The sequence below is a fragment of the Malaclemys terrapin genome, chromosome 11 (assembly GCF_027887155.1).
Source record: "Malaclemys terrapin pileata isolate rMalTer1 chromosome 11, rMalTer1.hap1, whole genome shotgun sequence".
NCBI classification, from domain to species: Eukaryota; Metazoa; Chordata; order Testudines; family Emydidae; genus Malaclemys; species Malaclemys terrapin.
In genome coordinates this window covers 75,842,356-75,864,517 of record NC_071515.1, presented here as the reverse complement: position 1 = coordinate 75,864,517, position 22,162 = coordinate 75,842,356, and the positions used below count along the sequence as shown (strand labels likewise).

Genomic DNA, 22,162 nt, shown 5'->3' with positions numbered 1-22,162 from the left:
GCCTGTTATTATACTCACAAAACTTATTTACTGCGTTACTATAATTGCTACAATTTCCTACGTGATCATTCTGACGCTATTGTTCTGCAGAAAAGCTAGAAAAATCATTAGGATGCGTCTGCAGCCAGTGTGATTCATCCAAGAGTCATTTTTTACTGAAGTGACCTTTTACCTAAAGATGACTGAGTAACTGGGCAAATAGATATTAACCCCTCGGAACAGTTTCTGACAAAAGGAAATCATTGCAGAAGATAAGGCACAGGCACCGAGCCATATTTTATTTTTTTGCTGGGTAAGTGAAGAGGGACAGAGCTTCTCGACAGCATATAAGAGGGCTGCAAACCCCTCACAAGTGTTCTCCTAGGACACCACCCACAGGGGCCTTTATCATAGAATATCAGGGTTGGAAGGGACCTCAGGGGGTCATCTAGTTCAACCCCCTGCTCAAAGCAGGGCCAATCCCCAACTAAATCATCCCAGCCAGGGCTTTGTAAGCCTGACCTTAAAAACATCTAAGGAAGTAGATTCCACCACCTCCATAGGTAACCCATTCCAGTGCTTCACCACCCTCCTAGTGAAAAAGTTTTCCCTAATATCCAACTTAAACTTCCCCCACTGCAACTTGAAACCATTACTCCTTGTTCTGTCATCTGGTTCCACTGAGAACAGTCTAGATCCATCCTCTTTGGAACCCCCTTTCAGGTAATTGACAGCAGCTATCAAATCCCCCCTCATTCTTCTCTTCTGCAGACTAAATAATCCCAGTTCCCTCAGCCTCTCCTCATAAGTCATGTGCTCTAGCCCCCTAATCATTTTTGTTGCCCTCCGCTGGACTCTTTCCAATTTGTCCACATCCTTCTTGTAGTGTGGGGCCCAAAACTGGACACAGTACTCCAGATGAGGCCTCACCAATGCCGAATAGAGGGGAATGATCACGTCCCTCGATCTGCTGGCAATGCCCCTACTTATACAGCCCAAAATGCCATTAGCCTTCTTGGCAACAAGGGCACACTGTTGACTCATATCCAGCTTCTCATCCACTGTAACCCCTAGGTCCTTTTCTGCAGAACTGCTGCCTAGCCACTCAGTCCCTAGTCTGTAGCAGTGCATGGGATTCTTTTGTCCTAAGTGCAGGACTCTGCACTTGTCCTTGTTGAACCTCATCAGGTTTCTTTTGGACCAATCCTCTAATTTGTCTAGGTCCCTCTGTATCCTATCCCTACCCTCCAGCATATCTACCGCTCCTCCCAGTTTAGTGTCATCTGCAAACTTGCTGAGGGTGTAATCCACGCCATCCTCCAGATCATTAATGAAGATATTGAACAAAACCGTCCCCAGGACCGACCCTTGGGGCACTCCGCTTGATACCGGCTGCCAAGTAGACATGGAGCCATTGATCACTACCCGTTGAGCCCGACGATCTAGCCAGCTTTCTATCCACCTTGTAGTTCATTTATCCAGCCAATACTTTCCTTGGACCTGGCCCTGCAAGACACTGAATGCTTCTTCCAAGGTGGTGCAAGCAAGCCCTCAGCCCTCAACAAAGCCAGATGACTGAAAAGACTGAGCAAACTCAGCATCGAGCAGGAACTGCTCGTCACCTGACAAGATCAGGACCTTCGCACAAGCCAATCCTGCAAGATGCCGGGCATCCTGAACTAGCCTCCATTGCGTAACTCCGTTCTCCCGTCCTGTTAGAGTCTTTACACTGTAGTTTCAGAATGAAGGCTTGCTCACCCAAAAATCTTTTGCCTCTTCACCACCATAAAGCAGCCTCTCCTCTAATGCTACATCCAGCATCCTGGCTTCCAGTTCCTTGATTACTATCAGTATTTCTAACGCACTCCTCACTAGAGTACACAGGCACTCAATTATTAAAAATGTTCCATTAACCCATAGTAATGGTGTACAGTACTGGAGTAGCACTAAACTGCAGGATTTTGGACCATGACTGCACAATCTCCACAACAGTGTTATAGCACCATTATAGGGCACCTTGCCATTTCCTTCTAAAGCTTATCCTGCTCTAACTGCAGCCTTATATTTCAGTAAGTATAAGGGCCCACAGCAAGCAGAATGGAATGATAAGTAATAATTACAACACTGAGTGCTTATGCACTGCTTTTCATCTTCAAAGTACTTTCCAGACATTAACGAAACACACACAACTAAGAAGCAGACATGCTGGGAGCGCACTGCTGTGAGAGAGCTATTTGCAAAGCGTATCCATCTTTTAAAAGAAATACAATTTTACACCCTGCTGCGTGGGTCAGAATTTTTTCAACACCACACATGGGTGCAAAGGGAGAGGAGCCTGCATGTCTGATTGTGCCCAGAAGTGAATGTTATGGCTACAGACTACGCCTGGAGCGTACTTATAAGTGGAAGAATGATGCTCTTTCACTCAATATATTTTACTCAAAAAATGTACAAAACCACCTTGACAGTCAGCACCCAGACTATGGTTCTGATACTGGCAGTTAGAAAAATCATCAGTTCACTTATAAACTGAACAAACTCAGAAGGTGAAAAATCACCAGCACGATATTCTCCACAGTACTTAAGTCCTGCAATGGGCTACTTGCAGGAGTGTGGGCAGAGCACTCATGCCTGCACATCCCTTGTTCACCACGGTTTGGGGGTGACTGCGTGCCAGCTGCAGAACAGGCCAGCACGAGGGAGGAGGGTGGGGAACTAGGGACAGGCCAGGGTAGAAGACACTAAGGGTATTTCTACACAGCAAATAGACACCCATGGCTGGCCTGTGCTAGTCGACTTGGGCTATGGGGCTGTTTCTTTGCTGTGTAGACTTCTGGGCTTGGGCTGGTGGCCGAGCTCTAGGACCCTGTGGAGTGAGAGGGTTCCAGAGCTTGGGCTCCAGCCTGAACCCAGAAGTCCACAGACCAACACGGGCATGGGCAAGCCGCGGATTTTTCTTTGCTGTGGAGACATACCCTAGGAGTCCAACTGTACAGATCTAGTGACCCAGAATTCTGCAGAGATGGACATGAAGGGCCAGCAGCCCCTGTTGCAGCTTGGGGAATTAGTGAGGAAAGCCATTCTCTCTCCATTGTTTAATTCACTCTAGAACTGAGAGCAAGTTACTGTAGGACACTCCCCCCCAGACCCCCCATTATTAATTCACTTTCATAATTATCATCACACACAGTAAAAATATATGAAATAAAAACAACAGAAATTCTACTCCTGGCAGAGATCACATCTTCATATGTCTTTGTGCAGCACCTCGAACAATGGGGCCCTGAATGGGCCTCCAGCAGGCTACCATAATTATTACTAATATACACACATTACAACCAGGTTTCCGAGTCTGTGTAACCCACACAAAAAATCTATTTGATAGGGCAATAGGACAGCCAGCCCGGGAGTTCGTTACCACTTCAATCCCCGCTTATCCCCAGAAATGGAGTTAGAATTCGATCACCGTCCCAAGAGAACAGAGCCCACTAGGAAAATGCAGCTTCTCACTTAGCCTTGGATAGTCCTCCAGTAGGAAACTCCATTTTCTGGTCTTCATGTCTGTAAGGGTCACAATAATAAAATAATCAAATGTTGTCAGAAAGGATGTTTAAAAAAACCACCACCACCTGACTCTTCCATAAACAAGCAGCGACGGGAGCATTCAATATTCTCTCCATTTCACAACCGCTTTGAAACTGTTTCCACCTTGGCCAGTCTTTTTTTTTTTTTTTTAAACCTTCCTATCCCATGCTAACCAAATGGTTTTGAGGAAGGGAGGGAATGTTCTCAGCCGAGTACATGGGCAATGAGACCCCAGCTGACTTTCAGAGAGTAATAGCTAGTTGCAGGACTGCCTCATTCATGCATACCCGAAGTGCAGCGCTAGGGCCGAACTCGGCCGGCTGTTCTGACAGCAGTTGCGTCTTCCTGGAAGTCAAGGGTGAGTAAAAAGCTGATCCACTGCAAGCAAAAAGAATGATGCAGCAGACTAGGCACAGGCTGATGGGTCAAGAGGCCTGGGTTCGCTTCCCCGCTCTGGCTTTTTGGCTGCCCCAAGCAACAAAAAGAACAAAAAACCTGCGGCGCGGACAGAGTGCGGGTGCAAGGGGACCGGCTGGGGGAGAGGGCGGGAGAGAGAGAGAGAGAGAGACAGACAGAGAAGGGGGCGGCCAGGGCTACAGCAAAGGCGCTGCCACGCGGCCCCTCCCGCCGCGCCGCCTCCTGCCGCCAGGGCTCCGCTCCGGTCGGCGGGGACGGAAGGAAGAGGACTGCCCTGCAGGGCGCTCCGGTCCTCTGCGCTGCCGCCCCCTACAGGGTGGCCGGAGCGGAACAACAACAACAACAAAAAAGCGGCCGTGCTGCCCTAGGATTGGGCAGAATGCCGCCTCCAACAATCTGCCGCCTGGTGCCTGGAGCCGGCCCTGCACTGGCCTGCCGTGATACTGGGCAAGTCACTTCACCTCTTTGTCCTTCAGTTTGCCTGTCTGTAAAGTGAGGATGGGGATATTTAACTCCCTTTATAGTTCTGAGAGTGCTATTAGAACGCCTCCTAAACATTAGCATGGCTGCTGGTGAACTCAACCAATTCTAGTTCATTCTCTGGGAAGAACATGCACATTTCCACATTGACTTGTTCTGTCATTTTTGATGATGAAAACTACATATTAGGTGGGGAGATGCAAAGGTTGGGCACCACTGGTCAAATTCAGCACATCCAGCATCAAAATATGGTCTCTGGAATTTGTCTAAAGCAACAGAGGGTCCTGTGGCACCTTTAAGACTAACAGAAGGTGCCACAGGACCCTCTGTTGCTTTTTACAGATTCAGACTAACACGGCTACCCCTCTGATACTGGAATTTGTCTCTGAACAAAATGAGGAGTCAGTCATGCTGCCACAGAGCAAAGCAATGGGCACAATGTTTAAGTAGCCCAACATTATTACAACAGATACCAAAACCCTCCCTGACACAGATCCTCTCCTTTCAGCCTGTCCAGAGCAGAGTTGCTCTTGTATACCATCCCTCATCTTTCAATCCAAAAGCACTTCATAAGCGTTAGTGAAGATAGCTAGCACCAACACCACCACTACATTAATGCAGCAATTAAACCAGAGACTCACCGTAATTCCTGGAATTCATCTGTTTAAACACTTCGATAATTTCTGCAGCATACCCAATCTCAACCTCAAACCGGGAGCGCGAGATCAGAACACACTTCCCCCTGACGGTGGCAGAGGGTTTCTTCCAGCCGCTGAATGTCTTTAAGAAGGATTTCAAGCTGGGCCCGCTGCTGACAGATTGAGAACACAGGGCTGGGCCAGTTGCATCCATCTCTTCAAATGGTACCAAAGTCACTGAGGAAAGCGGCTTCACTGCTTCCACTAGGGGGAAAAATAATGGCTTTATGGGAAAGAATAAATGAAAAATTGGGCAGACCATGAAAACTTCGATTCCCCGAGGGACAGAAAGAGCAGGAGCCAAACTGAACCCAGACAAAAGGTGCAGGATGTTTTAGGATGAGGAGGGAAAGGAGATCAGCAGAGCAGGCCACGCTCCTCTAAAAGGGGACAGCTGGCCCTGTTTCCTGTAGAGCAAGGATCAGGGAGCTGAGGTGAGGTGCAACAGCAGGGCGAACCCACTCTCCCACTTCAGAGCAGACAATGAGAACAGAAGAGAAGCAGAGCTGGCAATGAAGAGATAGAGAATCCAACAGCGAAGCTGCGCCAGCCCTGCCCAGGTGCCCTCTTAGCCACCAGGGGTGTGATCTGAAATCTCTCTGCCTCCTGTGTAATGTCACTACCTGACTTAAGGGGCAAAATTTCCTTAAGTACCATTAAATTAAATTCTTAATAGAGGATCACTGAGCATGCTCAGAAGCCACATTATTACAGCGCGTTCCCCCCAGCCCCATCTTACAAACTCAGAGGCCATTCCTTCGTGAGTTAAGCAATACGACAACAGTAAAGCTTCCTTTGCCGACATTCTGAGCTATTGACGAGCTCCAAAAGCCTTAAGGTTTGGGGGCTTTTTTAAGCTGGAAAAGTAGATTTCGCCCCTGTCTCCCCTCCCCCCACCATAATTCCAAAGAGACAAAACGGATTTTCATCCAATTTACAAAAAAAAAAAAAAAAAAAAAAAAAAAAAAAAAAAAAGCAAGCCACCTCCAAACTGAAGCCAAGCATGTGAAATTTCATCCCAAAAAGAGAATTTCAGAAGACGCATCGGACAATTAAAGCCTGTATGGAAACTTTCATTTTTATCTGATTCTTTATATCTAATATAGCTACAACCCGCCCCTGCTTTAAAGAAATTGGGGGGGGGGGGGAAGAACCTCTCTATTTGTTCATTTTGTTTCCCCTATTTGATTGGGTCTTTCACAAACAATAAAAGACGGAATTTTTTTTTTTTAAAGTACAGGAAAGTGTAATTGTAAAACCACAGAAACTGGCAGGGGGAAGGTACAGAACCTGCCACTATTTTTTGAACTATTCTTTAAAAAACTGCCTAGATTTCAAGTCGAAAGAGTCCATTTACCTATAGTGTATGAAACACTCGGGATTGTCTTTGGTAACCATCTACTGATGGGGATACCAGCAGCTGCTTTTCACCAGGTGCCTTCTACCATAAGCTCATGCTTCAGGATAATTTGACAAGACATTTTAAAAAAAGATGATGTGCTATTTTAAAATGGTCTATTTAGACAGTAAGCTGGGCAGGGCTAGGACCCTGCTTACGCGGTATAAGATACAGAAGAGAGGCACCGGTCAGCGCTTAAATATACAGCAATCTGCATGGGAGGTTAAAATTAGGCCTGAAGGGTGGACTTTTCCAAATCATTGGCCTAAATCTGCTCCCATTGAAATCAACAGCAGTTTTACCATTGACTTCAAGGAAAGCAAAGTTGGATCAAGACTGCGTGCTTTTGAAAAGCCCACCTGAAATGCATGGCTGCAACCATCTCAAATCTTCCTCAGTCCACAATGAAGAAAACCATCCCCTATTATTCCAAATTCTGAGGCAACCACAATGGCAACCTCACAAAGCCAAGAAGATCATGCCATTTCACTTCCCACACTCCCAATAAACAGCTTCATGAAACCTACATTTAGTTTGCTGTTTAAAAAGATGGCATCAGAGTAAATCATTCATCAAAGTATTAGCCAGCCTGCACTTCTGGAATGTTTTCACTTTCTCTGCATGAACCCATATGAACTACTTGCATGAACTCAACCATATACTGTGGTTTGTTCGCCCCTGAAACATGCAGTTAGTGAATGGAGAAAGCATATACTTAGCATTTAGATTACACCTGGAAACCCAGTTAATTCTAAATAACTTCAGAGATTCACAGCAGACCCTCAAAAGCCCCATGCCTGAAGAATGGGTTTTCTGTTTGAACAGTGCTGCCCCGTCGTTACTCCAAGCAATAACACAGCCAACAATAATCTTGCAAAGATGACAGAGAGACTTTGATCCTGCATATCACTCCGTAGGTCTGCTCACTTACTGAGACTTCTGTAGTCTTCTAAACTAAAATTCCAAATCTTCGTAGCAGGATCTGAAATTGGACAGAATTTGAGTCATTTGGGAATAGAAACAAACTGTGCTGTTAAAGGCTTAGTAATTAAAGAGAATCTGGTCTGTTTATACAGACACTTCACACGTACCTGTCAGAAACACTGTGCATTGTTATTACGACTGCAGGGCAGTTGGAAATACAGAAAGACTTAGCAGTAGGATAGCAAAACAAACATCCACACAAATATGAGAGGGGTGTGGAAGTAAACCACAGCACTGACTGAAAAGGACAAAGGATTTTGCAAATAAGGGTGGGTACAAATATTTGTGCGCACCCTTGGACTTTAAGGAGGAGAACCTAAAGGACACTAGGGGTACATCTTCACTTACCGGAGGGTCCGGCGGCAGGCAATCAATGTTCTGGGATCGATTTATCGTGTCTGGTTAAGACGCGATAAATCGATCCCGGAAGTGCTCGCCGTCGACGCTGGTACTCCAGCTCGCCGAGAGGAGTACGCGGCATCGACGGGGGAGCCTCCCTGCCGCGTCTGGACCCGCGGTAAGTTCGGACTAAGGTACTTCGAATTCAGCTACGTTATTAACGTAGCTGAATTTGCGTACCTTAGTCTGAAGTGGGGACCAGGCCTTAGACGGCTGGAGACCATAGGGTTAGACTGGTGCTGATTACAGACTTGAGTTAAGGGACAATATGGGCACAAGAACATATGGATGTACATGGCCCATCAATAAGTTTAGGCTTCAAATTAGGCAGTGTCTACACCGAGCACCTTACATCGACATAGCTGTGCGGCAACAGCCGTGTTGCTGTATGGTACGCAGCGTAGCCACGCTTTGTCGGCAGGAGAGAGGTCTCCTGCTGACAAAGTGCTGTCCACACTGGCGCTTTTCGTTGGTAACACTTTTGTCAGTCGGGGGGGGGGGGGGGGGGGGGCATTTTTTTCACACCCCGATTGACAAAAGTTTTACTGACGAAAGTGCAGTGTAGACATAGCCTTAGATCGAGGTGGGCAAACTTTTTGGCCCGAGGGCCACATCTGGGTATGGAAATTGTATGGTGGGCCATGAATACTCACAAAATTGGGGGTTGGGGTGCAGGAGGGGGTGAGGGCTCCAGCTGGGGGTGTGGGCTCTGGGGTGGGGCCACAAATGAGGAGTTCAGGGTGCGGGAGTGGGCTGAGGGTTGGGGTGCCGGGGGGAGACACTGAGCGCTCCGGCTGGGGATGCAGGCTTTGGGGTGGGGCTGAGGATGAGGTGTTGGGGGTGCAGGAGGGTGCTCCGGGCTGGGACCGAGGGGTTTGGAGGGCAGGAGAGGGATCAGGGCTTGAGCAAGGGGTTGGGGCATGGGCAAGGATCGCGGGTGCTGGCTGTAGGCAGCGCTTACCTCAAGCAGCTCCCAGAAGTTCCTACGTGGAGACACGGACAGGCGACTCTGCACGCTGCCCTGTTCGCAGGCGCTGCCCCTTCAGCTCCCATTGGCCGGGAACCACGGCCAATGAGAAATGCAGGGATGGCGCTTGGGGTGGGGGCAGCGTGTGGAGCCCCCTAGCTGTCCCTATGTGGGGGGACATACCGCTATTTCGGGGAACCGTGCGGAGTGGGGCAAGCCCCAGACCCCGTTCCCTGGCAGGAGCTCAAGGACCAGATTAAAATGTCTGGAGGGCCGGATGCGACTCCCGGGCCGTAGTTTGCCCACCTCTGCCTTAGATGCAGGTTTCTAACCATCAGAGGAATGAAGTTCTGTAACAGCTTTCCAAAGGGACTAGTGGGGGCAAAAAACTAACTTGTTTCAAGACTGAGCTTGATAACTTTATGGAGGGGGGATGGTATAATGACGTTGCCTACAATGGCATATGGTCCATGAGTGACAGCTATTAGCAAATATCTCCAGTGGCCAGAGATGTGGCACTAGATGGGGAGGGCTCTGAATTACTATAGTGAATGTTTTCCCAGGTGTCTGGCTGGTGAGTCTCACATGCTCAGGGCTAACTGATTGCCATATTTGGGATTGGGAAGCAATTTTCACCAAGTGAGATTGGCAGAAACCCTAGGGGATTTTCGCCTTCCACTGCAGCACAGGGCATGAGTCACTTACTGGTTTGAACTAGAGTGAATGGTAGATTCTCTGTAACTTGAAGTCTTTAAATTGAGATTTGAGGTCCTTAGTACTTCGGTCAGAAGTTATGGGCCTATTTCAAGAGAGGGTGGGTGAAGTTTTGTGGTCTGTGATGTGCAGAAGGTCAGACTAGATTATCATGATGGTCCTTTCTGGCCTTAAAGACTATGAGTCAATCAACTGTCCAACAGCAACTGAAACTAAACTGACCATTTCTCCAATACCAATTTCCAAAATACTGTTTTCCCCCTCAAAGATTCTGACTAAAACTGGTAGGAATTTTTTTTGTCAAAATAGTTTTCTGTCAAAAAGTACCATTTTGACAAAAATATTTTTTCCACAATCATAACAAATTAAATGAAATTTCATTTTGAAACAAATGGAAAAACATTTTGAAATGATGTTTTGACATTTTTGGAATGAAAAGCTTTGATTTTTTTTTTGTTTCAAAGTGACTTTTCATTTCAAAATGTACTTTAATATATTTTTTTTAAAAGGTCAAAATCAACACATTTCAAATGTACTGAAATTAAACATTTTGATTTACTCAATTTATTTTAAAAAATTTCATTTTGTGAAAAATTAAAAAAATTCCCCAATCAGGATAATTTTTCCAAAAGCTCAAAATTTTTTGCAAGGTGGAAAAATCCAGTTTCCAACCAGCTCTAGTTCTGACCGCCTGAAGTCACAAAATATCTCAGGACACTTTTCATACAAGCAGCGGGGGGTTAATGGAGATTATCTGGGCTAAATTCCAGGCTGAGTTATTTACGCCCTGAATTCTTCTGCAGTTTCAACTGCCTTACGTTTCACATCCCCCCTAAAAACTATATACAACATCATTGCCATATTCCACCCCTGCAAATAGATGGGTGAGGCGATTTCTGTACAGTTCCTTAAAGAGACTGATATACTGATTTTTCTTAAGAACAACAGGGGCATAAACCAACCTTAAGAAATTGTTCTATGTTTTCTTACCATAACTTTTGCTAGGTATGCTCTTAAACACAGCGACAAGTTCTGCATTGTAGCCTACTTCAACCCGGAATCGGTCTTCTCTGTGCTTCACGCACCTTCCTTTGATAACACTGGGTACTTTTCTATGACAGGATACTTCCAAGGTAGAGCCCACACCACCAGCACTGGCCACCTTTTGCATCTTACCCTCCTTCAACGGAGTGGGTGGCCGCATAGTGCCACAGAACTGTGAGATGCTATCCTTTTTCGGGAAGGGCCCACAGGTTGGTTTCCCTGCATTTGTTGGCATTTCAGAATCACTCAAGGTAGCACTGCTCGGTGATGGCATGTATTTCATGTCAACATGTCCACTGGCAGATCTGTTCAGACTTTGTAAACCTTTAACATCATTAGGATGCTCATTAGCAGTTAATCTAGGATGAGAAGGTTCTGTAGGTTTTTTGAATGCTGGGTGGTCCTTGGGTTGCTCAGAACCTGAATAATGTTGATGGGAATAACTCAAAGAATTCTGGAGTATCGGGAGGGACTGTTTAGTGCTGCACATTTGACTCCACGAATCTTGGTTTGAGCCCTCTGAACAATTCTCCTGTTGCAAGCCACATGGACCAGCCATCTGCTGGGGTGCGCTAAAGTGATTATATCCTTTATGAACATAGCTCTTCTGCACCACATGGCTATTGGGAGTCTGCTGGTGTAGGCTAATGAACCTAACATGATTGTCTTCTTGTTTCACACACTGATGCTCCACGTTTCTTCGATAGCTTGGATTCTGCAGGTTGGATGGTTGGCTAGTGAGCCCACCAGGTCCTCCTCGCTGGGCTGCTAGTCTCTCTGCTCTCCTAGCCAAGGCCTTCTGTCTGTTCTCCTCAATTTTTCTTTTCTGTTCTTCCGTAAGGCCAGATGACATCTTCCACAATTGAAATGATAGTCCTGAAACCTGTGTGTTGAATATTAGCGAGGAATCCAACTGGTCCTTTTACAGGACTGGAGGCGAACCTTTAAAACAAAAACAAACAAACAAACAAACAAACAAAACACCCACAAAACAAAGATGTCTGGTAAATTTTAACCACATGCCTGGAAGGCATTTGTTTTTTATTGATGAAATGGTACCACTGGTACCTAGACACCAGAGTGACTGGTGCTGTACAAATACCTAAAACCAAAATGGGGCAACAACATGGACTCAAGGCTAGACTTAAGCCATATGCAAAGTGGCCAACCATAAAGACACTCCCCTTTGGGGTCCCTGCACCCTAGACCTCCTTGCTAAAGCACCGAAGGGGAAAAAAAAAAAAAAGAACAACAAAACCACCCCCAATCACTCCAACTGCCAAAGTCTTCACTCAACCCCTCCAAGATTTGGGCACACCCTGGAAATCCAACTCAGCCCCTGCACACAACCTCCCATAGGGCTCTGAACAACATAGGGCCAGCCCTACGTGGATGCAATCAGAAAAAATGACTGAAAAAAATCTCTTATCCGTTCAACTAGCCTGTAAATCAAGGGCCTTGACTCCTAAGGAAAATAAAAAGCATTGTCTGACCACACTTCATCCTTCCAGCTCCACCTCTTGCAACACGTGGCAAACACAAACCGAGCCCCAGAATCCATGGCGCAAGGCAAGGGGTCACCTTCTGCCTTGGGAAATGTACACTTCCAGCACCAATGGCATTCCCATAGCTACAGGTAGCAATTCAGCCCCTTCCTCTGGAAAATTCAAGGGTTAGGGCTCATTCACCCCACCCTCTCCCAGATACTGGGGCTCACCCCTCCACTGCAGGGGTTCACTCCCACACCCCTCCCAGATGCTGGGGCTCACCCCCCTCCCCTCCCAGCTAGTAGGGCTCACCCCCCTCCTAGATACTGGGGCTCACCCTGTCCGCCCCTCCCAGCTACTGGGGCTCATCTCCCCTCCTAGGTACTGGAGCTCAGCCCCCCCTCATCCCTCCCAGCTACTGGGGCTCACCCCCTCCTAGGTACTGGGGTTCACCCCCATCCCCCCCAGCTACTGGGGCTCACCCTGCCCACCACCCCCAGCTACTGGGGCTCACCCCCTCCTAGGTACTGGGGTTCACCCCCATCCCCCCCAGCTACTGGGGTTCACCCTGCCCACCACCCCCAGCTACTGGGGCTCACCCCCTCCTAGGTACTGGGGTTCACCCCCATCCCCCCCAGCTACTGGGGCTCACCCTGCCCGCCACCCCCAGCTACTGGGGCTCACCCCCTCCTAGGTACTGGGGTTCACCCCCATCCCCCCCAGCTACTGGGGTTCACCCTGCCCACCACCCCCAGCTACTGGGGCTCACCCCCTCCTAGGTACTGGGGTTCACCCCCATCCCCCCCAGCTACTGGGGCTCACCCTGCCCACCACCCCCAGCTACCGGGGCTCCCCCTGCCCGCCACCCCCCCCTAGGTACTGGGGCTCCCCGCCCCTGAGGCTCAGGCCCAGCCGTCCCGGAGCCGGCCTCCCGCGAGGCCCCCGGCGTTACGTGCCCGAGGGAAGCCACACGCCCCTCCCCACGGCGGCCGCAGCCCCGGTACCTGCGCGTCCCTCCGGGCCGCTCCAGCCCGGTCCCAACGCAGGCCGAGGCGCGGAGCCCCCGCCAGGGGAGCGCATCTGTCCGGACTACAACTCCCAGCAGGCATCGCCCCACCGCGAGGGGGGGAATTAGCCGGCGGAGAGCGCGCTGCATGCAGGGAATTGTAGTCCCATTGCACCATGGGAGATGTAGTCTCCCAAGGCCCACATCCCTAGTGGTAGTCTAGTGAGTAGGTTACACTTTGGGCGGGGGAGAGGCAGCAGGACTCCTGGGTTCTCCACCTGGCTCTGCCGTTGACCGAGTGGCCAAGTGACATCATCTCCCTCCATGCCTCAGTTTCCCCCATAGAATATAATTAATAATAGCATGACTCGTGTGTAGTTGCTAATACCCGTATGGGATCTGCCTTCCTCACCCTGTGAATTGTGTGTAATGTCCACCCCACCACACCCTAGTGCAAATATAAGAGTAATATATTACCTCCCCCGCCTTGTCTCTTAGATCGTAACAACATTTTCCGGGGGGAAGGAAAAGCAATCAGCGGGTCGCAAGGCTTTGGAATATTGTTACAATCTAAGGCAGTGGTCTCCAAAGTGGGGTGCACGCACCCCAGGGGGTGCACAAGAGGATCCTTTGGGGTGCCCGGCAGGAGGGGCGCCACTGGAGCAGTGCCCCTTCGGCAGTTCGGGCGGCCTTTTTTTTTTTTTTTTTTTCCGGCAGTTTGGGCAGGCGTCCAGGTGCCTTTTTTTTTTTTTTTTTGCTTAGGGCAGCAAAAATGGTAGAGCTGGCCCTGCGGCACGGCAGGGAGTGTGTGCTCAACAAATGTTTACTGATAGGGGTGCGCGATCAAAAAAGTTTGGAGACCACTAATCTAAGAGACAAGGTGGGGGAGGCAATATCTTTTATTGGACCAGCTTCTGTTGGTGAGAGAGACAAGCTTTCAAGCTACACACAGAGTTTTGCTCAGGTTTTTTTCGGGAGCACACCCCCAGCTCTCTGGCAGCCAGCCTCACCCGAGACCTCACCCGAAGACCTGACGGAGAGCTCTGTATAGCTCGAAGCTTGTCTCTTTCACCAACAGAAGTTGGTCCAGTAAAAGATGTTACCTCACCCACCTTGTCTCTCTCATATGCTAGGACCAACACAGCTAGGACAACACTGCAAATTACTATCTAAATCTCCCCCACTCCTGGCACACCCTGACCCTTCAAGGTCAAGCACCCTCTGTCAAACTCTCAAAACACACTGTCATAAATGAAGGGGGAGGGGGAATAGCTTCCTTTTATGGACACCCAGCCAGCCAGTTAGCTATAAAATCCCTCTTAGTAGCTGTTCTCTACTTGCTTTACCTGTCAAGGGTTAAAAAGTTTTGTTGCTATGCATAGGTCAAAGGAAGTGAATGGGCATCTGGCCAAAAGAGCCAATGGGAAGGCTAGAACTTTTTAAAATTGAAACAAAGACTCCCCTTTTGTCTGTCTGTTGTTATTCTCTGGGGAGAGGCAAACAGAGCAGAGATTATTCTGTAAGAAGCTTGGGGCCAGGTATGAAAAAATCATCAGAATCATACCTAGAAACTACTCATTTACAACCCCAGATATGTAGGTAGATCAGGAAAAGTCTAGGAAGACGCAATTAGGTTTATCTCTTCTTTTTTTTATGGCTTGTGGACTCCTCTGTGCTAACCCCATGTGCTTTTTGTTTTGCTTGTAACCTTTAAGCTGGACCTCAAGAAAGTTATTCTTGATGCTTAATTCTTGTAAGTGGTTGTTTTTTTAATCTAGCAATAGCCTGAGTTTTCAGATGTATTTTCTTTCTTTTTGTTTTTAATAAAATTCACCTTTTTTAAAAGCAGGATTGAATTTTTGTGTCCTAAGAGGTTTGTGCACATGTTGTTTAATTAGCTGGTGGCAAGAGCTGATTTCCTTTGGTTTTCTTTTTTAGCTGTCACCTTGGGAGTTTATTACAAGCCTGGAATGGCCAGTGTTAATTTTTAAAATTCTTGAGCTCAAAGTGTGGAATCAGCCCACACACACACACACACACAAACACACACTATTGTATATGGTGTTAGCACTGTGATCCCGGACACATTTTTAACTCTTACTTTTATAGCACTGAGGCTATAGTTGAGGCTGAATGACATATTTGCCAACATGCCTGGTAAGGAGAGAGAACAGTATAGGAATGGGGGAAGGGAAGAAGAAGGACACAGAAAGAAACCCACACTGGAGAAAAGAAAGTATAAGGGAGTCTGTATCCCAGCGTGAAGTGCTGAAGCAGTTCAAAGAGGAATTAATTCAGGGAAGTCCCATGGACTGAGCTATGCAGGAGGGCAGACCAGATGATCACAATGGTCCCTTCTAATCCTAGAACCATGGAAAGCAAATGTCAGGAAGTTGGAAAAACATTGGCTGTTGAATAAAGGATCCCCGGTGTGAAAAAGTAGAGAAACATTGTTTCACCGTATTCGTTATACATGAGAATCCAGCGAAGCAGTTCCTGTTGGAGGACTTAACTTCTTCAGATGCATAGAGTGAAAGTTACAGATGCGGGCATTATATACTGACACATGGAGAGCCATGTCAGTATATAATACCTGCATCTGTAACTTTCACTCTATGCATCCGAAGAAGTGAGGTTTTTACCCACGAAAGCTTATGCCCAAATAAATCTGTTAGTCTTTAAGGTGCCACCAGACTCCTTGTTGTTTTTGTAGATACAGGTAACACGGCTGCCCCCTGATACTTATTGGAGGACTGGATTGAGTGGGGATAGCCTATGTTGTGTCCTCTTAGCAGGACTAATGTGGGCATATAACATGGGAACTACACTAAATGGAATCTCAGCCCTTTCCCACTTTGCCCACTGCCTCTGTCCGACAATGCTGAGCTTGGGGTCCATGATCCACCATGTTTCCACGTGCAGTTTTCTCCCACCTGGCAGGCCCATAGGATGGGGGCAGGGAAGCCAGCTGGCAGTTTTATAAATTATTATCTATTCATTCATCCCGCTACTCGTAATTAAACCTTAAATTACTTCTTGATTAAAAAGCAGCGGCCATCAATAGTCAGGAGCTCATCAGCCTGAAAAAAGCAGGGAACTCAACAACAATAAGGTGCAACGTGACAAATAACACAAGCCATAGGAGTTCCCTCATCCATTTGGCAGTGTGTATACACACACACACACACACACACACACACACACACACACACACACACACTCCTCTGCACAAACATAAATGCACTACACACTATGTGCTATCCCTTAGATAACACACACGGAATATATGTGTACACACACAACCCCACGATGACTCACTATTCTGCATGCACATCTTTACGCATAATAGATGAACCCAAGCTGCAAAATTTGGATCCGGATCCAGCTTCTGAATTCTCTAAGTTTGGGTCTATTTGGGTCCAGGGTTTTGTCTTGGCCTGCTATCGAAAGAGGGAACAGATGCAAAATTTGGATCTGGTTCCAGTTTCCGAACTCTTTCCCCAGGGTTTTGTCTGTCTGTTTTGTGGTGGGGAAGGATGCTCAGAGCTAGGGACTTGGTTCTAGCCCATCTATAATTACTGCGCCCCCAGCTGTGTGCTGGCAGATTCCGGGTGGCAATACTGCAGAGGAAGAAAGAGGCAAATGACAGAAACTTTTTTTGTGTCATGCAGCTCAAGCCTTAGACCTTTTTATTGCCCTAAGCAAGCAGGGCCGGCTCTAGCGTTTTTGCCGCCCCAAGCACACACACACATGCAAAAAAAAAAAAAAAAAAAAAGCCGTGATCGTGATCGGCGGCAATTCGGCAGCAGAGGGAGGGAGTGACGGCCCCCCCTGCCAAATTGCCTCCGAAGGGCCGGAAGTGCCGCCCACCTCTTCATTGGCCGCCCCAAGCACCTGCTTGCTAGGCTGGTGCCTGGAGCCGGCCCTGTAAGCAAGGATAGCTCCCAGTACCACATATGGGCCAGAACGAGAGCAGAGCCTGAGAGTACCCAGCCACCTTGGCATTTCATGTGGCTACTTGTTTCCAGTTCCCTAGTGAGGGGCACTTAAGGTTGTGTCAGTGGTGGAAAGAGGCCTTGGGAAAGGGGAAAGAAGCCCTATTTGGGGGGAGGAGGATCTCTCGGACCTCCTAGGGTGATGTCGACTTGAGACACGAGTGTCATTTGCAGAAATGGTCAGATCCAGACAGGAGCATTTGCTTGGGGTTGCAGTGTCGAGCAGAAATACAGTCAAACGTTAAGACATTTACTCTGTATGATGCATCTCCAGTGAGGCACGGGAAACAAACTGAGAGTGCAAGGAACAGACCTGTTGTGAAATGAAAGGCCATTTGCAAGCAGTTTGCTGGTAGCTCTCAGGCAGCCTTTCCCTTGGAGATTTCAGCCCAGCTCCCAGCTACTCTCCCACCTCCATTTATAAGTTTATGGAACAAAGATGTAACAACAACAAAAAGCTGGACGCCCGGCAGGGTCAGCGGAGACACATTGCCTGCCAAGGTGGGAGGAGATCTCCAAGTCCTTAGCAGCAGCTCCTCTAGCTGATAAAAGAGCAGCTTTGATCACAAGGCTCAGTCATTCCCTCTTTGTATACCTCTCATTTAGGGTGGCTGCTGCATCACTTGGAGGCTATTCAGAATGCAGCAGTGTGTTTGCACAGTGGCTTGAGCTACCACTAGGATGTAATGAGCCAGCCGCTGCCCTCTACTGGTTGGAATGAGAACCGCTGATCTGTGTGTCAGAGGTTCTATACAGCTAGCAGCTAAGGGCAGTTCTTCTTTATCTGAAATGTGCTTTTAGAGCCGTTCTGCCGTCTAGTTGACCTTGTTTTTAGGATATTGTTCCACCTAAACTTTCCTTTCCTCATTTCATCTCACTATTCCTTGGACCAACCTACATGATTCCTTTACACCTTTGAGATACGTGGAGACAACTACGTTCCCTCTTAGTGTTTAGTAACGCTGTACAGGTTCACACTTTTACTCTTTTCCCATAGCTAGAACTGGACCGCTTGATCTGAAGCTTTCCCCATGCTCAGTGGTGTCTACCCGTTCCCCACCAACACACCAGCTGGCATCCTGGTGTACACCTATACCTCTACCACTCCATGCAAGGGGAAAACAAGGAGAACCACAGCTACACATAGACGGACCTGTGAAACGCACAGGCTCGGAACTACTTGTGTTTCATTTAATTTTGGACTGGAGGGTTCAAAGTATGGTTCACTCCGTGACACTGTTGCTAGACTCTTTTTACTCTGTTTTGTTTTCTGCACCTTGCTTTTGTTGCCTGTTTTGTTGCACACAATAAAATTCTGGTGTTGGTTTTTTGGAAACTCTGAGCATTCATAGCTTGTAAACAGTGAACAATGCCCCGGCAGGGGTCTAGTTTATTTAATCAACCATCAGATGTGGTTTGTAAACAAGCCTTCTCCATCTGCTGTAAGGCCTCAGGCTTGCCCACTGCCTGGAGCTCTACAGTCTCTCCCCTGCTAACTCAGGGTACCTCCCCGGCCTCCTTTCCTGGAAAGCTTTGGAGTCTCTCTCCTCTGGACCCTCCACTCTCTAGGAGCCTCTGCTCTCCAGAGAGACACCACTGGGAGTAGCTTCTTACCTGGCTCCCCTGGGGCACTCTGTCTCCAGAAGCTTCCTCTCTGTGTTCCGGGCTCCAACCTGAGCCCTCATAACCCTTTACAAGGCCCTGTTCCTACTGCCCAGCTACTTATCCAATTAACCATCCACATGTGCATCTGGGTTGGCTCATTCTCCTTCACAGAGCTGCGAGTGAGCCTCACAGCCCAGGCAGACAGACACACGGTAGCATGCTAACAAAGAGCTGTGTGGACGTTGCAGCACCGGCGAAGGGTCTAGCTCGCCACCCAAGCTCAAGCCCACCTGGCCTCAAGGCTCCAAGATCAAGGGGCTAGCCAGAGCTGGAGGATCCACAGAGCTGTTTTTAGCATGCTAGTGCAAGCCCTCATAATGTAAGTCTGTCTACTTGGGTTGGGAGGCTTCTTCCCAGCTACAACGTAGAGATATCCAAAGAGGCTGGGTGCCTGTCAACCTCAGAGAGCCAATCACCCGTGACAGGGCTATGTAAATATAATGTATTAGAAGTAGCAGGGTATATCTGCAATATGAAGTTATTTATTCATTTGTTTATGGTACTTTCGTTTCGCATGTTGAGCATAATAAATATTATTATGACCAGCTACTGAGTAACAGCGACAAAGGTGCTGTTTAGAAATGTGACTACAGAAAGCAGATGCTTGTCGAGTTAAATAAGGAATTTAATTGCCCTGCATTTTATCTTGTTTTCAGCAATATGATGACAAATCACATCTTAATAAAATAACATTGGGGGAAGCACAATTCCAGTGCTTCAGGAAATGAGAAACCATGTAAGTTATAGGCCTGCTCCTACTAAGTCAATCTCATTCAGAAATCAAGCATGATGTTAAGATGTTTTAGCAAAATGAACCTTTAATGGTTAGAAAGATTTACGGCGACTTCAGGTTTTAAAAGGCTGAAGAGGGGTGGGGGAGGGGTAGTGCACATGATAGCTCAGGGGATTGGTAATGTGATTAATGCCATTATTTGATTCCTATGGTGGGACAGGTGCACACGGCTTTCTACAGACAAATAAAAAGATTGGTGTCTTCCCCAGAGTGTTTACGGTCTGTGATGGACATTATATGTTGGGCATCAGAGAAGGGGTTGTTTGTGACAGAGTGGGATACATCTGTATCCGACTGTGAACTCCATTTTGTATTGTGAACTCCATTTTGTATTAAGTGCTGACGGCAGCCGGAGGGCGGCCTGTTCAATTGTATTACAGATAGCCACCAAGGAAAGGAGCGTGACACCTCACTGAAGGTCTATCATGGACTACAAGCCATCAAGACTACAATCTCGGGCTATCGACTTTGAATGACTCTCAGCTACTGTCACACCCCTGGGGAACAATGGGTTTTATGATTGCAGAGTGGGACTGTAGCTTTTCAGTTGAGCCTGGCCTGAAACACTAACAGCCCCCAGATTGACAGGTGGGGTACAATCAGATACAGGGAGGAGGACGTCTCAGGACTTTTGTTATTTTTTAGAGAGCTGTAACTCTGAAATGCTTTTAAGAGTAACGTGATTGTGGTTAAGAAATTCCTTTGCTCAGCCTGTGTTTCTTGCTTTCCTGACATGTTGTCCCCAAAGGGGTTAAGCTAGAAGACCAGAGCACTCACAGCCTCAATGAACCTCAGGAGGGAAGCATGTGTACCTGATTGGGGAGGCTTAGGAAGTCTAAGGCACTGGTTTCAGGACCTAGGGTGGCTGGACTGTGGCGTCCCAGATCCCAAGGAAAGCCTTAGACAAAAGGTCTGAGCCTGGGAGCATATTTACAGACCCAGAGCTAGAAACTGGGACTAGAGTCTGCCCAGACCCAGCTGGCTTGGAAGCATGTGAGACCCAGAGGCTACATTTACTTCTAACGGGCTGGTCTCCATACAGAGGGCACAGAGCTAGGTTGTAACAGATGATTGAAAAGACAAAGGTTACAACAATAAAAGATAATGATATGCATTTGTCCTATAAGAACATAGGAATTGCTATATTGATCCAGACCAGGATTCCCGCAAGTTCTCTATGCTATCGCCAACAGTGGTCAGAACCAGTTGTTCAAGAGGAAGACACAAAAACGAAGACACAAAACCCCCAAACCTGTAGTGGACAATTATTTAATAATCACAGGAGATGTTTCTTCCTAATCCCATCAGTTAGTGGTTGGTTTATGCCTTGAAGATATCTATCCCTCATACTTTTAATTCTGTCTAATGCAATTGTGGATGTTGCCATTATCTATATAAATATCTAATCCTTGATTCCTACTAAGATCTGGGCCTCAGAGACATCTTGTGGCAATGAGTTCCACTGGCTACTTGTGTTGTATAAAAATAATTCCTTATTATCACATTTCAATTTGTTGCCTTTCAATTTCATAGAAAGTCTGCTAGTTTTTGTAGTATGAGAGGGGGTAAATGTTATTATTTATTTGTATTATTGCAGTGCAGGGATTGGCAACCTTTGGAACGTGGCCCACCAGGGTAAGTCCCCCCGGCGGGCTAGGCCGGTTTGTTTACCTGCCGTGTCCACAGGTTTGACCAATCACAGCTCCCACTGGCCGTGGTTCACTGCTGCAGGCCAATGGGGGCTGCGGGAAGCAGCACAGGCCGAGGGATGTACTGGCTGCCGCTTCCCGCAGCCCCCATTGGCCTGGACCCAGGGCCGGCTCCAGGGTTTTGGCCGCCACAAGCAGCCAAACAAAACAAAACAAAAAAGCTGCGATCGTGATCTGCAGCGGCAATTCGGCAGGAGGTCCTTCGCTCTGAGCAGGAGTGAGGGACCGTCCGCCGAATTGCCGCCGAACAGCTGGACGTGCCACTCCTCTCCGAAGTGGCCGCCCCAAGCACCTGCTTGGTAAGCTGGTGCCTAGAGCCGGCCCTGCCCGGAGTGGCGAACTGCGGCCAGTGGAACCTGACGGGCCGTGTGCCAATCCTTGCAGTACACTATCATGCAGGGAGACCTGTGAGGCTAAAAGCAATGCCGCTCATGTCTATGATATCCAATGTAACATACTTAGACAATCATCATGTGACAACTTTGTCTTGGAGGACAAAGACTAAGCCCTCATCTGTGCTACAAAAATTCTCCGGTGCTAAAGCAGATTTCAGGACCACTTGAAAAATCACTCCAGGTAACTTAGCCTTGATCTCCAGCTAAGGACTGATGATTGTACATCACTAGAACCAATTAATATCTAAAAGGTAATTCAGATATCTATACCTGTTTCTCAGACAGGCAGCACCGCTAATTACAAACAAATTTTAAAAAAACCTAGAAAAGCCATTTTCTGCAGTCTCACCTCCAGCCCCAGACTCACCAACAAAGCTGATGTGTTTCCACTGCAGTTATCCTGCTACCTGGGAATACTCCAAGATCAGAACTTCTTAGTGCTGATT

The 22,162-nt window shown here is 47.7% G+C and overlaps 1 protein-coding gene across 3 annotated transcripts in view; it reads right to left on the bottom strand.

The window, feature by feature from the left end:
• The window catches only part of SMARCAL1 (SWI/SNF related, matrix associated, actin dependent regulator of chromatin, subfamily a like 1), a 61,526-nt gene extending 48,290 nt beyond the window's left edge, over positions 1-13,236 (bottom strand). For all 3 annotated transcript variants that reach the window (XM_054044535.1, XM_054044537.1, XM_054044536.1), the window contains exons 1-5: positions 13,158-13,236; positions 10,613-11,608; positions 7,490-7,540; positions 5,103-5,363; positions 3,490-3,540 (exon numbers count right to left, since the gene is read on the bottom strand). In XM_054044535.1, coding sequence (XP_053900510.1) covers positions 3,490-3,540; positions 5,103-5,363; positions 7,490-7,540; positions 10,613-11,519 — 1,270 coding nt within the window. In that variant the 5' untranslated portion in view covers positions 11,520-11,608; positions 13,158-13,236. The remainder of the gene's footprint in view (positions 1-3,489; positions 3,541-5,102; positions 5,364-7,489; positions 7,541-10,612; positions 11,609-13,157) is intronic.
• Positions 13,237-22,162: the final 8,926 nt, after the last annotated feature.